Consider the following 15,062-nt stretch of genomic DNA (forward strand, 5'->3'; position numbering starts at 1 on the left):
GCCTAATATTTATATCCTTTTCCCTGAATCCTTCTAAATTTTATATACGTATAAAATTTGCGTTATATAATAAAGGTCAGAGACACTTGGGCCAGAGTATGCAGGCATAAATCTGCGCTTGTTTAAAATTCCTAGACCTTGTCCAATTTTTTAAAAATTAACATTAACTAGAATTTTATTCAGTTTGGGAAGCAGGATGGAATTTGTTGGAGCCTAAACCTTTCCCCATAGACTAAGAACTGAAAAACCGACATGCTCAAAATTGGCACCACTGGACTTTGCATTTTTAGCATGGGCGTATAATTGCAAGCGGAAACGGTGATGGAAGAACGTTAAAATGAAAAAGCATGAATAAAGGTTTTGTGGACTAGAGATGCATCCAGATGCAACATTTATAAATATGTATACTGTATATAGTAATACAGATGTGAATATGAGATAGGGAGCATCAATATCACATTGCTTCACTTAAAAAGGAGATATGTTTACATAGTTCAAAGTTCAAAGTAAATCTATTATCGAAGTGTGTAAATATCACCATATACTTTCCTGAGATTCATTTTCTTGCAGACATTCACAGTAGAACAAAGAAATACAATAGAATCAATGAAAAACTACACACAAAGACTGACAGAAAATCAATCTGCAGACACTTCTTTCTCCCACGTTATAAAGAGTGGGTTCGGATTAGTTGTGGGCATGCTATGATACTATGTTGGCGCTGGAAGCACGGCAACACTGGCATGCTGCTCCCAGCAGATCCTCGGACTGTGATTATTGTTAATGCAAACTACGCATTTCACTGTATGTTTCAATGCTTCGATGCCCAAATGACAAACTAAACTTTAGGCTATCCCTCAGACTCTGGCGCTCCAGTGAAAACAATCCAGCTTCCTCCAACTTCTTATTAAGGCTAATAAACCCCAGACCAGGTGACATTTTGGTGTACCCCTGCCGCATTCTCTCCAAAACCTCACCAAACCTCCTATAGTATGATGATCATGCCTGCACTCAAATCTAAAGAATTTTATACAACCTAATCAAATTTTTATACAGCTGCAACATAACTTCCCTAATTTTATAATCAATGCCCCACCATGCCCTTCTTTAACAACCTATCCACCTTCCTTACCATTTTCGGAGAGCTATGGATTTGCTTCCAAGATCCCTCATTGCTCCATTTCCTGTGCTTTCCCCTTCCATTTGAACACCCAAAATGCATCACCTGTGCATCTCATCTTTTCCCTGTTCCTGAGTTCCCCAAGTCTTTCAAACATTTATACATCTTCCAGTAACTTCTCCCCTCTCAGTTGGAATTTAATGCAGACAGGTGTGGGGTGATGAACTTTGGAAGGGTAGAAAACCAACGCAGGACTTACACAGTAACTGGTTGTGCACTGATGTGTGTGATAGAACAGAGCGATCCATAATTCCTCCAGAGTGCCTTGACGGGTAGATGTGGTCATAAAGAAAGCTTTTGGAACATTATCCTTCATAGATCAATGCAATGAGCATCTGAATTGGGATGGTGAGGATGTATAATACATTGGTAAGGCCTAATTTAGACCATTCTGTGCAGTTTTGGACACCTACCTATAGAAAAGATATCAAGAAGATTGATAAGAGTACAGAAAGCGTTTACAAGGATGTTACCAAGAATTGAAGGACTGGGCTATAGGGAAAGGTTGAATAAACTAGGGCTTTATTCCCTGGAGCATGGGAGAATGAGGAGAGATTTGATAGAGGTATATAAAAATTATGAGTGGTATGGGTAGGGTAAATACATACAGGCTTTGATGGGCCAAAGAGCCTCTTTCTGTGCTGCAATGGTCTATGATTCTTTTCCATTCCCCATTCTGGCTCCCTTCTTATCCCTGCCCATCTAGTTCCTTCCCTCCTTCCCTTTCTCCCAAGGTCCACTCTCCTCTCCTATTGGATTCCTTCTTCTTCAACCGGTCAACTTTTCCATCCAACAACTCCCAGCTTCTCACTCCGCCCTCCCGCCCCGCGCTTGGCCGTACCTATCACCCTCTAGCTTGTACTCCTTCCCATACCCTCATCTTCTTCCCCCTTCCTTACCAGCTCTGATGAAAGGTCTCGGCCCGACTGTTTATTCTTCTCCGTAGCTGCTGCCTGTTCTATTGAGCTCCTTCAGCATCTTGTGCGCGTCGCTGTAGATTTCTAGCATCTGCAGAATCTCTTGTGTGTATAAGGCCCACAGTTAGGCACGATATAGAAGAACTGGGAACAGCTGATCAAAAAGGGGATACAGAATGCCTTCGGGGTAGTCAGGGGTTTACCACAGCACAACACAGAACTCTGGAAGTTGGTCCCCACTACGCGTACTGCGCCGGGACCCGTCACTGGGCATGGACCCCTGCAATTGGACCTGCGGAGGGTGCAAAGAGGGCGGGTCACTCGTCTCTCCGCCCTCGTCACCATTATCAGGGGCCGTCAGCTTCCCGGCCTGCTCTTGCGAACGGCTGCCGTCGACAAGAAGTGCGGGAGCAGTCTGTGCGGGGATTTACCTCCTCCCCTTCTCGGCACGGTAAGCTGTCATGGTGTTGGCTTGAGCTGAAAGTTTTGCTGCGTAACGTCAAGAACTCCCGCACTCGCGTTACCATTGCAGATCGCCTACTTCCGTGAGGACATGGGACATTGAGAATGCAGTTTTAAAGAATCGCTGTTGCATTCGCTAAATTATTCCAACCAACTCGTAAAAGCAATAAAAATAATTGCCCAGTACACGCCTGCGTAAGTTATGGTATATATAATTCACGTTAACTTGTTTCTGTTATGTTTCCGTTCAGGAGCAGTTATTACCCCTCAGCCATCAGGCTCTTGAACCAGAGATTTAACTTCACTCGCCCCATCACTGAACCGTTCCCATAACCTATGGTCACACTTTCAAGGACTTTTCATCTCATGTTCTCAGTATTTATTGTTAATTTATTATTATTTTGTATTTGCACAGTCTGGTTGTCTGCCCTGTTGGTGCGGTCTTTCGTTGATTCTGTTATCTTTATTGGATTTACTGAGTGTGCTCGCGATAAAAACGAGTCTCAGGGTTGAAGATGGTGACATATCTGCTTTGATAATAAATTTACTTTGAACTTCATGGCACTTATACAGTGTGTGTAAGGGGAAGGTTTTGTGGTAGTGGAGAGTGGAAAGGAATTTGAGTTATTGGATTCAAGTTTCTTGCATAAAACTCTGATTTAATCGGCTTCATTGAATAGCCATGGTGTGGAGCCTCATGGATGCTCCTTGTCTGGTTGGACAGCAGATATGTCTGCAGATTGGGCTGGAACCCTCCCGGGAACGGTGGTGGAATAGGAAGGTTTTGCTCCAAGTTCTGCCGTTCCCAGTGACATTAAAATCCTGTAACCTATCGATGGTAGCTTTTGACAAGTAGAAGTTAGAGGGGATCTTTTCTAGAAGACGCTCTATTGTTTACCGTGACTAAATGTTGTTTAAACAACCTGTGAAGGACGATTTTGTATTTTCATAAATTATAGAATCGGGCCCTTCAGCCCCTCTAGTCTGTGCCACACTGTTATTCTGCTTAATCCAGTTGACCCACACCTCTGCCATAGCCCTCCATAACCACTCCCACCCAAGTCTTTGTACAAATTTCTCTTAAATGTTGCAATCGGGCCGCATCCACTAGTTCCACTGTCAGTTTGTTTCACACTCTTGCCAGCCTCTGAGTGAGGAAGTTACCAGGAACGGAAAGGCTTAACGTATATTTCATAAGTGTATGGTACAGAAGTGTGCCTTTGAAGCCTACTTCATCCATGCCAACAGTGATGCCCATCTATGCAAATCCTATTTGCTGGAATTTGTCCCTTAAACGTCCGTAACAAATAAAATGTTTTCTTAAACTTGCATCTGTAAAATTCTGTTTAAAGCAGCTGTAGCATTTCCAGCTGTAAAGTCAAAGTAAATGTATTATCAAAGTGCATATGTCATGTTGTGTACCATTCAGCTAGGTCTCTAATATACAGTAACAAACAACAAATTCAGAGTGGATCAAATTATAAGCGCATTTCTTACTTGCAAGGGAATGTTTCCCTCCATAAGTTAAGGAAGGTAGCTTCAATCTTACAGCTCAAAACAAACCATTTTTATATGTTTACAAAGTCCAGTAATTCATCAACTTAATGTCTTTGAGGTTGTTCCATCAAATAATTGCATTCCTTCCTTATCTGCATCCACCGTATTTTGTCTTCAATCAGTCCATTTATCTTTTGAGGCTTCTTACCCTCATGACAGCTGTGACCTGTTTTTCTCTGTTGTTAAAACACACCCTGCCATAAACACACTCCCTGCTATAAAACACACTCACACTTCTTACGGGCCTCCATCCAAACCAGCAAAGCACTCTGGAATCTCATAGGTTCCATTTTGTCACATTATATTTTACAAAAGTTATAAATTCATAAAAAACTTAATGGTTAGACATATTTCCACAGTCACCACATACTACCTGCTATACTACCTTAATATTCATTTTCTTATAGGCATTTACAGGAAAATAAAGAAATACAGTAGAATTTATGGAAAACTATATGAAAACAAAGTATCCTCTTTCTTCAGCCCTTTTTACACCTATCACTTCCCAGCTTCTCACTTCATCCCTCCTCCTCTACCCACCTGGCTTCAATCACCATTAAAAATATATAGAGAGAGGAAACATGAGTTGTAGAGTCCTTGAAAGTGAGTCTGTAAGTTGTGGAATCAGTTCAGAGTTGAGGTGAGTGAAGTTATTGACACCAAAGGGACTGGTGCAAACACATCCCTGACATCGGTGGAGTTTGGTAGATCAGTTCACTGTGTATGCTATGAGGATGTCTCTAGTCACATTTGCTCTTCCAACAAGTGTGAGAGTGTACTGGTTTGTCCCCAAAATGTGAAGCCATGTCAGGATTAAGAAAAAAAAACAAACTGTTGATCAGACAGCATCCCTAGAGACAAAACAATGGGCAATACTTTGTGAAAACCCATCTCCCCAGGCATCTCAGGAAATGGCTTGTTAGCCCTAGTAGGCAGTCTCCCAACTCTGCAACAAAAGACCCGCCAGAGGCTTTTTCCCAGGGCTGAAATGGCTAACACAAGGGGGCATAATTTTAGGGTGCTTGAAAATGGGTACTGAGGGGATGTCGGGGATAAGTTTTTTTTACACAGTGGTGGGTGCATGGAATGCACTGCCGGCAGTGATGATGAAAGTCGATACAATAGGGTCTTTTAAGAGCCTCTTAGATAGGTACATGGAGCTTAGAAAAATAGAGGGCTATGCACTAGGGAAATTCTAGGCAGATTCTAGAGTAGGTTACATGGTCAGCACAACATTGTGGGCCGAAGGGCCTGTAATGTGCTGTAGATTTCTATGTACACCGGCCATGTAAGTCTAGGATGTATACAACTTTGGTCCCGCCAAATCCATGAGGTTGGGGTGTCTTGCTCACCTAAACCCCGGTTTGTGTGAATGCTGTGAGATTTACTGCCCTCGGCAATAAATAACCGATCGTACATTGAATACAATTTCTAAAGAAGTATAATTTAAGAATGTTAATGTAAGCAGTTATTAAATTAAAGAAAGAAAAAAAACAAAAAAGGGCCCATTAATCTTAAACAGCAAATGTGCACTTAAGTTGGAGCTTATCTTGAACTTGTCTGTCACTTGCACACTGGACCCTCGGTCTGCGTGAAAGCGCCCACCACCTTCCGAATGTCGCTTTAAATCCATCTCAAACAAAAATGCCTCCCTCGGGAGTATTGGTTCTTCCTCTTGAAGCCATTCACCTGCACAATGCACCTTGTGTCACAGGAACGGCATCCTTAGCCATCTTCCCCCCCCCCCCCCGTCTTCTCCCAGCTCCCGCCAACCAAGACCCTCAACCCAGCGTTCCTCAGTACCTTCTCCCAATTCCACCATTCTGATTGGTTGACAACACATTCCTGAGTTGAATAACAAGCCTCTTATCTTGGCTCAGACCCAAACAAGCTGAAAGCAGAACGGTCTGCTCTTGCAGAACTGCTAAAATGAAATACCTACAGCATAGCAGTAAAAAATCTTAACCAGGACGTTACAGTTGACACCCTGTATCAGAGGTCATTGAAAAGCCATGTGTGAGGGACTGGTATGGAGGGGCCAATGCACAAGATTAGGGGAAAGGTACTGCAGCTCTATCATGCAACTACCTCCACACCATTGAGGATACCTTCTAAAGGCAATGCCTCAAAAAGGCAGCATCTATCATTAAAGCCTTTCAGCAAGGACATGCCCTCTTGTTAATAGCATCAGAGACGAGGTACAAGAGCTTGAAGCCACACACTCAATGTTTTATGAACAGCTTCCTCCTCTCCACTATCAGATTTCTGAACAGACAATAAACCCACTAACACGAACTCACTAATTTTGCTCTCTTTTTGCACTAATTTATTTTGTCTATTTATTGTAATTTATAGTATATTTTATGCATTGTACTGCTGCAAAATATCAAATTTCATGACATACAGGTATGTCTGTGATAAACTTGATCCAGATTCTAAGTTATGGATGGCCTTTTGCTGACATATTCTTCATTGGATGAAGATATTTTTGGCCAGGCGAACATTTATTATTCATTTGTAGTTGTCCTCTGAACTGAACAATTTCAAAAGATAGTTAATGTTGTGGAATTGACAGTACCATGGGAAGATGGTGTTGAAGAAGCTTATGAGAGGAAAAAGACCAAGTACTCTGAACTGCCAACCGAAGCTGCCCAGAATGGCTGGAAGACCAAGATTTTCCCTGTAGAAGGGGGATGCAGGGGATTCGTTGCTACATCTATGACCAATCTATTGAAGAAGATGGGGTGAGGGGTCACTCTTTCCAACAAGCAATCAAGTCCTTGTCAAACGCAGCAGAAAAAAGCAGCAATTGGATTTGGATTAAAAGGAAAGACAACAACTGGGCTGCAAGATGAAGGCAGGAGGGTATGGAACTGAGGGGGGTGTATCTGGGACGCCAGGTAGCACCGTTGAGCCCTCTGGAGATGTCGTGGGCTTATCAGCAAAACATCAAAACAAGGAGGGTGCCCACCTGATGACCCCGATGTCATACCTACCCTCCTTGTCACCACTCCAAGCCCACTGCCAACATCGAGAGTGCCAACTTACCACAGGGATTGAAACATCAAGTCCTAGTAGCTCTACTGATTCTGAGAATCAGTGCTTTAGATCTAGAGTTGTTACTATAAAAATCAGGTTTATTATCACTGATATATGTGGTGAAATTTTTTGTTTTGTGGCAGCAGTACAGTGCAAGATATAAACAGTTATTGTGTTACAATAAGTATATAATAAATAAGTGGTGCAGGGGTTGGGTTTGTGGACCATTCAGAAATCTGATGGCAGAGGGGAAGAAGCTGTTCCTAAAGCATTTGAGTACGCTTCTTCAACAGTGTTCCCTGTAAGGTGTGTGCATGTGCACTTACTAGTGCACAAAGGAATTTGAACTGTGCCCAAAAGGTTGTCACCATCTACCTTGCTGGCATGTTTCGTATATTAGGTGGTGTTGACAACGTGGAGTTTGTGATGATATATCTGCAGATTTTAGAACTGGCTTACTTGTACTGTTTTTTAATTGAATAAATTATTCAGTGCGCACATGTTGTCACTGGGCAAAAAAATTGCACAGCACAAGATTTTTGCGCACACTGGTCATTACAAAATTAGAGGGAACATTGGTCTTCAGGTTCCTCTACTTCCCCTCTGGTCCTAGTAATGAGAAGAGGGCATGCCTTGGGTGGTGGGGCTCCTTAATGATGGATGCTGCCCCCTTGAGGTACTGACTTTGAAGACGTCCTCGATGGTGGGGAGGCTTGTGCCTGCGGTGGAGCTGGCTGAGTCTACAACCATCTACGTCTTCCTTCCTGAGATATTGGAGTAATCCTGAAGGTTCATGGTCATTGTTAATGATGATGATTTTAACTGAATTTAAACTTGGTAGCTGTGATGGTGGGATAGTAGATCTTTAGATCAGTAGTTCAGACCCAGTATACTTTTGTAACCTTCAGTGATGCATATAATATCTTGGTTATTGTACATCCTGTTTGAATCAGTGGGGCTGAGGTGGAGACGTTGAGAACTCCAAGTTCCTGGTGTAAACATGATCCAACAATGCAGACACCATGGCCAAGAAAGCATACCAGTGCCTCTACTTCCTCAGAAGATGAAGGAAATTCAGCACGTCCCTTACCGTCTTTTATAGATGTGCCACAGAAAGTAACCCCAGATGAATCACAGCTTGGTGTAGTAAGTGCTCTGCCCAAGATTGCAAAGAACTATGGAGAGTATGGACACAATTCAGAACATTACAAAAACCAGCCTCCTCTCCATGGACTTTGTCTACACTTCTTGTTGCCATGGATAACAGCTAGCGTAATCAAAGGTGCCACCCATCCTGGGTGTTAGAATAGAATAGAATATCTTTATTGTCATTGTTGTGGAGCAATGAATCACAGTTTAGCAGCTCAACGTTTTGCAGCATGACAAAGAATATATACATAAAATAAACTCTAAAACCTCAGGAATGCAGTCCAAAATTAATAATATATGGATGGGGGTTACCTCTTCCTCCTCTCTTTGGGCAGATGATACAAAAGGCTGAAAGCATGAACCACCAACGACCACTTCATTCCTGTCATTACAAGGCTACTGAACAGTGCCTTTGTACAATAAGAGGGACTCCTGACCTCACAAGCTGCTTTGATATGGGCTTGCAGCTTTTTGTCTGCACTTTTTTGGTAATTTTAACACTTTATTCTGCGTCCTGTTATTGATATTCCCTTGCACTAACGTGGTGAAATGACCTGTATGGATAGCATGCAAAACAGCACGTTGGTGCGTGTGACAATGATAAACCAATTATCGATTAGTGAAATATTATGTACACCAACTGCATACTTGCTCACCAATCTATTGGAATTGCAGGTCCGAGTCATTTTACAATGCACCTGGTATGTATGCTTACCTACAATTAATACTACTTAACACATTTGCTGAAACACTCTCTTCCCCCAGAAACAGCATGGGAGGGGCGGTATCAGTGGATGAGACGGTCCACGTCGTGGTGGTCGGTGGTGGCTTTGGAGGGATTGCGGCAGGAAACCAGCTGAAGTCGTACAAGATTCCATTCACGTTGATTGACATAAAAGATGCCTTCCACCACAATCCCGGCGCCCTCCGAGCGTCAGTGGAAAGTGGTGAGTTAACAAAAGGAAGGTTTGTGATTCTGAACTGTTGAGTGTTTCTCTCCTCTTGTTCCTCTCTAGGTAGTGAGCCAGTAAGGATATAGACTCTTTTGTTGCCTGCTGGTGCACAAGCCTTACCTTTTTTTTATATATAAAGCAAAAGGTAATCAGACAAGAGAGCCTTGTTGCACTAAGCTGTACTTAATGGAGGAGCAATACTCATCTTGAGAGAGTATATTGATGCTGTGTGTGAAATTGCCAGTTAAACCGGACACACCAGACAATGACTTTGCCTATTAACTGTGTTTCTTATTAATTGTAATTAGTTCAAACAACTTGTATGTAACTTTAACTCTTTTAGGAGTTTCACAACCTTCAAAGCTTCTTTTATAAGGGGAGACACCTTTACAGAATAGACAAAACTGTTGGGTTTATGGGAGAAGTAGGTAGTAAAAGGAAGGAATTACCTTGGCCTGACTTAGAATTGGGTATTCTAGATTTAATAATTTCTTTTATCTATTTGGAAAGCATCATTCTGGGTTGCGTAGGTTTTGTCATAATTCTGAAACAGTTGCACATATATTATTACAGTGTGAATCATATAAGGTTCAAATAAATCAGATGCAGGCTTCATTACAACCTCTGGGGGTTGATAGTTTTCATTTAAATAAGTTATGGAAGTGACTTTAATTCACCGTATCATCTTTAATTACTTGCAATCTAAAGGGCTTTTTAGGGTAATTTGGCTTTCATTTGAGAGAGAAGTACTAAAGGTTATTTTCCAGTTCTGTACACCACACTCCAGTCCAGCTGGTGGTGGTAATGCACCTTGAAGTTAGACTGCATTAAGGTCAAAAGAAGAAGAGGAAAGCTCAAGTCAGTTCATTTACCAACCACTCCAGATGAGCCTGGCCAGAGTTCGATGTGGTGAGTTCCTCTGAGTCAAAGATTGGGTTGTCTGTAGTTGTTGGTCTCCAGGCTTATTGTGGTTGATCACTTCACGAGGAACATTTTGATATATTTATTTATAAACTTTTCAGACTTTGCGTTTAAGATAGAGCAGCAGAATTAGGCCATTCAGTCCATCGAGTCTGCTCCACCATTTGATAATGGCAAATTATTCTCTCTCTCAACCCCATTTTTCTGCCTTCTCCCCATAACCTTTGACATGCTTAATAATCAAGAACCTATCAACCTCTACTTTAAATATACCTTTTATAGCCTAATCAGAACAGTTTAGCACCACACTGATCACTTTGCACTAAAATAGACTTTTTTTTGTTCTAAACATATTCTTGACATTTGTGAATAACTAATTTTCTTCTGAATGCTGCTTATACAATGCAATGTATAAGCTGCTGCAAGTAAGTTTTTCTGTTATACCTGTGCATCCATGCACTTGTGCAGATAACAAACTCGACTTTGACAATTATATATTTTTTATATAGGCATCCGTTAGACTCATGAGACCATGGATTTGTGCCTTGGAAGGTTTCCAGGGCGCAGGCCTAGGCAAGGTTGTATGGAAGACCAGCAGTTGCCCATGCTGCAAGTCTCCCCTCTCCACGCCACCGATGTTGTCCAAGGGAAGGGCATTAGGACCCATACAGCTTGGCACTGGTGTCGTCGCAGAGCAATGTGTGGTTAAGTGCCTTGCTCAAGGACACACACGCTACCTCAGCCAAGGCTCGAATTAGCGACCTTCAAATCACTGGACGAACACCTTAACTGCTTGGCCACGCGCCACTTTGACTATTATATAGCCCAATTTCAAGTCCTTGTCCATACTTACGCACATACATTACTTGTTTAATAGCTCCCAAATGCTTGATTGTCATAATCACCTTGGCCACATGGTCTGCAGTTATCAGTGCATTCCATGGTGCACGGTATCTCAAAATTGTGTCCTTCTCAAGAGCAAGAACAGATACAGAAGAGAAAGAACACTTTCATATTGGAAATTTACTGCAGCTACATTCTCACACGGGCACTGATGAGGTTGAGAGGATTGGGGCGGCACAGTAGCATAGTGGTTAGCAGAATATTTTACAGTACCTGCAACCCAGGTTCAATTTTCACTGCTGTCTATAAGGGATTTGTACGTTCTCCCCGTCACCATGTAGGTTTCCTCCAATTGCTCCAGTTTCCTCCCACAGTCCAAAGACGTACCGGTTGATCTTTGTAAATTGTCCTGTGATTCGGCTAGGATTATATAAAGGGATTGCTGGGCAGCGTGGCTCAAAGAGCCTACTCTGCACTGTATCTCAATAAATATTAAACCAGCCTTGATTGAATAGTGGAGCAGACGCGGTGATGAAACATTCAGCCCATCATTTACCTTTGTCTAGTGGTCTTTAATGAAACTGAGTTTTTCACAGATGTGTGAAATATAGATGGCAGCATGGAGTATGCAGCTGACTTCCTAGCTTGACATAAGATGGCTGTTACAACATTTGAGTCAACTAAAGTGCATTTTCATTCTCATAATTTTGAGTCCTGTGCTCAGTGGAGTTTCAAAACATGAGGGTGGTATCTCTTTAAAACCTATCAGATATTGAGAGGCCTAGATATAGTGGAGGTGGAGAGGATGTTTCCTATGGTAGGGGAGTCTAGGGCCAGAGGGCACAGCCTCAGAATACGAGGACAGAAGAAGAAGAAAGCCCTTAACTCCGAGAGGAGTCATCGGGCCGCCGTCATTGACAGCGTTTTCTTTAGCAGGCTTTCTTGTTTTTACGAGGCTGAGTTGCTCGCTCAATGCTCAACTCAGCACGAATGGAAAGCATGTCAGGGGAGCTGGCTGGATTCAACATCAGGAGCCTTCGCTCCGAAGTCCGGCGCTGATGCCACTACGCCGTCATTCAGAACAAGGACAGAGATAAGGAGGAATTTCTTTAGCCAGAGGGTAGTGAACTTGTGGAATTCATTGCCATGAATGGCTGTGGAGGCCAAGTCTTTGGGTATATTTAGATTTTAGATTAGATTATGAGGACACTCAGTCCTCTCTTTTTTGTCATTTAGTAGTGCATGCATTAAGAAATGATACAATGGTCCTCCAGAATGATATCACAGAAACACAAGACAAACCAAGACTGAAAAACTGACAAAAACCACATAATTATAACATATAGTTACAACAGTGCAAAGCAATACCATAATTTGATAAAGAACAGACCATTGGCCCGGTTAAAAAAAAAGTCTTAAAGTCTCTCGAAAGTTCCATCATCTCACGCAGACGGTAGAAGGAAGAAAATCTCTCCCTGCCATGAACCTCGAGCGCCGCAAACTTGCTGATGCAGCATCCTGGAAGCACCCGACCACAGCCGACTCTTGAGTCCATCCGAAAACTTCGAGCCTCTGACACCGAGCACTGAGCAACATCTCTGCCGATCGCTTCAACCCCGCCCTGGCAACAGGCAATAGGCAAAGCCGAGGATTTGGGGCCTTACCCTCCAGAGATTCTTGATCGCACAGTAGCAGCAGCAACGAAGCAGGCATTTCAGAAGTTTCTCCAGATGTTCCTCCGTGCTTCTCACGTCTGTCTCCATCAAATCAGCATTGTGCACGGTACCTACTTAACAAATATGGATATCATTTCGGAGCAGCTGCGCGCGCTGCGTTGCGCCACCATCTTCTCCTCCCCTCTGCATTTAAAACACAGGTTGATAGGTTTTTGATGAGTAAGGTTACCGTGTGAAAGGAGGTGGTGAATAATGAATCAGGTATGATAGAATGGTGGAGTAGACACAATAGGCTGAATACCCTAATTATGCTCCTATGTTTTGTGTTCTAATCAAATGTGAGATGACCCCAGTTCACATCATCCCTTAAGCTTAATACCATATTGCTCTTGACGTTTTTCAATTCTCTCCTCAATCAGCTACATTATCTCCATTTTATCAGGTCTTCAGAGGGTGACAGAGATGAATTCTGAAGACCCAGTGTGTACTCTTCCCTCTCCCCCCCCCCCCCCACCCACTGGAAGGAGCTTTAGGACAGTTGTTAGCTCAGTAAAGTTGGTGAGTGTCATTAGGAAATGAGATTCCGTTCTCCACAATACTATTACAAATATTATGCTGCAAATAATTAGCTGCAAAGAATCTGCTTGACTAATTGTAATCCATTACTGAAATTGGTATAGATAACAAACTTGATGCCCAGTTTCAATCTTGAGCAGTTTTTTAATCATTTGCATTGCATGTTTATGCTCCAATTCTAAAGATAAGGTAGCGTCTTGAACTAAGACCTTAGTTGAGGTTGTGAGTTGTATCAGTCTTCCACCCTGCTAGACAAGCAAATCAGCAGTTTGCAATACTGGACAGAAGCCAAGACCTCAACCTTGTCACTTGATTCTATTAGTGTTCAAAGAGCATTGATCAGACTGCAAATATAACCTCTAAGAAGACATTTTCAGTTTTATGAAGGTTGCCATCCCGCTGACTGAAGACATTTGTCATCTAAACCATTATCCTATTCTGTGTTGTGTACTCGGTGAAGCAAAAACAATCTGACTTGAAGAGGAGTGGGCATGTGCTGCTGTCTACATCAATGATGCTGAGGTAGAGGTTTGAGAGCTTCAGGGTCCAAGGAATGAACATCACTAAGTGTCGTCCTCATCCAATCACATTGATACCACGGCCAGGAAAGCTCACCAATGCCTCTACTTCCTCAAGAAGCTGGAAATGTGGCCTGTCCATCAACCCTTACCAATTTTTGCTACTGCACAATGAAATGCTTCCTATCTGGACGCTAATGGCTTAGTATGGAAACAGCTCAGGACATCATACAAATCATCCTCTCCTCAATGGACATTTCAATGAAGCAGCCACCCTGAGCGTTCTCTCTTCTTCCCTCTTCCATCAGGTGGAGATACAAAAGCCTGAAAGTATGTACCACCAGGCTTAAGGACAGCTCCTACTCCACTCTTATAAGACTATTAAATAGTTCCCTGGTATGATAAGATGGATTTTGACCTCACAATCTACCTTATTATGACCTAGCACCTTATCGTTTACCTGCACTTTCTCTGTAACTGTTATACCTTATTCTGCATTATTGTTTTACCTTGTTCTGCGTCAGTGCATCATGTTTGATTGGAACAATCAGTATGCAAAACCAGCGTTTCAATGTATCTTGATACATGTGACAATAATAAATCAATTACAATCAAGATACTTAGAAACACATACAATAATAATCCCTTTAGTTCCACTTTTTTCTCCTTGTTAGGATTTGCGAAGAAAACATTTATTTCATTCAAAGAGACATTTGGAGAGAACTTCAAGCAAGGTTATGTCATCAATATTGATTTGGAAAAACAAGAAGTAATTTTGAAGAGTGGGGAGGTAGGCACTCTTATGTTCATTTGTGTTGACTTCATCTTTAGCTGTGCAAGTCTAGGTATCTAAATGCTATGAGACACAAACTTTTTCAATATGCAATTCTAACTGGCCTTTCTGTTTTGAAGGCTGTGCACTTTTCACACCTTATTCTGGGCACTGGAAGCTCTGGCCCCTTCCCTGGAAAATTTAGTGACCCAGTTCCAATGGAAGAAGCCATCCAGATGTATGAAGATCTTGCAGCAAAGGTAATACCGTGTTACAGACTGTGAAATGATGGTTTATCCAACAGGAAATTAAAATTCTGTAGTTGTGGTTCTGTAATGAGCATCATAAACTTTCTGTATTTTCACAGATTCGGGCAGCTCCACGAATTGCTGTAGTCGGGGGCGGGTCAGCTGGTGTGGAAATGGCAGCAGAACTCAAAACTGATTATCCTGACAAAGAGGTATGTAGTAACGTTGTCGGTCTTAACGCAAGACTGGGG

At 42.3% G+C, this 15,062-nt stretch overlaps 1 protein-coding gene across 2 annotated transcripts in view; it reads left to right on the forward strand.

Annotated features, from left to right (window-relative positions):
- Positions 1-2,141: 2,141 nt before the first annotated feature.
- Positions 2,142-15,062, forward strand: part of LOC134358318 (ferroptosis suppressor protein 1-like) — a 33,020-nt gene continuing 20,099 nt past the window's right edge. Inside the window, exons 1-5 of one of the 2 annotated variants that reach the window (XM_063070419.1) lie at positions 2,142-2,548; positions 9,070-9,251; positions 14,466-14,581; positions 14,704-14,823; positions 14,931-15,023. In XM_063070419.1, coding sequence (XP_062926489.1) covers positions 2,370-2,548; positions 9,070-9,251; positions 14,466-14,581; positions 14,704-14,823; positions 14,931-15,023 — 690 coding nt within the window. In that variant the 5' untranslated portion in view covers positions 2,142-2,369. Of the gene's footprint in view, positions 2,549-2,582; positions 2,755-9,069; positions 9,252-14,465; positions 14,582-14,703; positions 14,824-14,930; positions 15,024-15,062 lie in introns of those variants that run through there. The other variant, XM_063070420.1, reaches the window with a different exon arrangement.

This window comes from Mobula hypostoma, chromosome 18 (genome assembly GCF_963921235.1).
Source record: "Mobula hypostoma chromosome 18, sMobHyp1.1, whole genome shotgun sequence".
NCBI lineage: Eukaryota > Metazoa > Chordata > Chondrichthyes > Myliobatiformes > Myliobatidae > Mobula > Mobula hypostoma.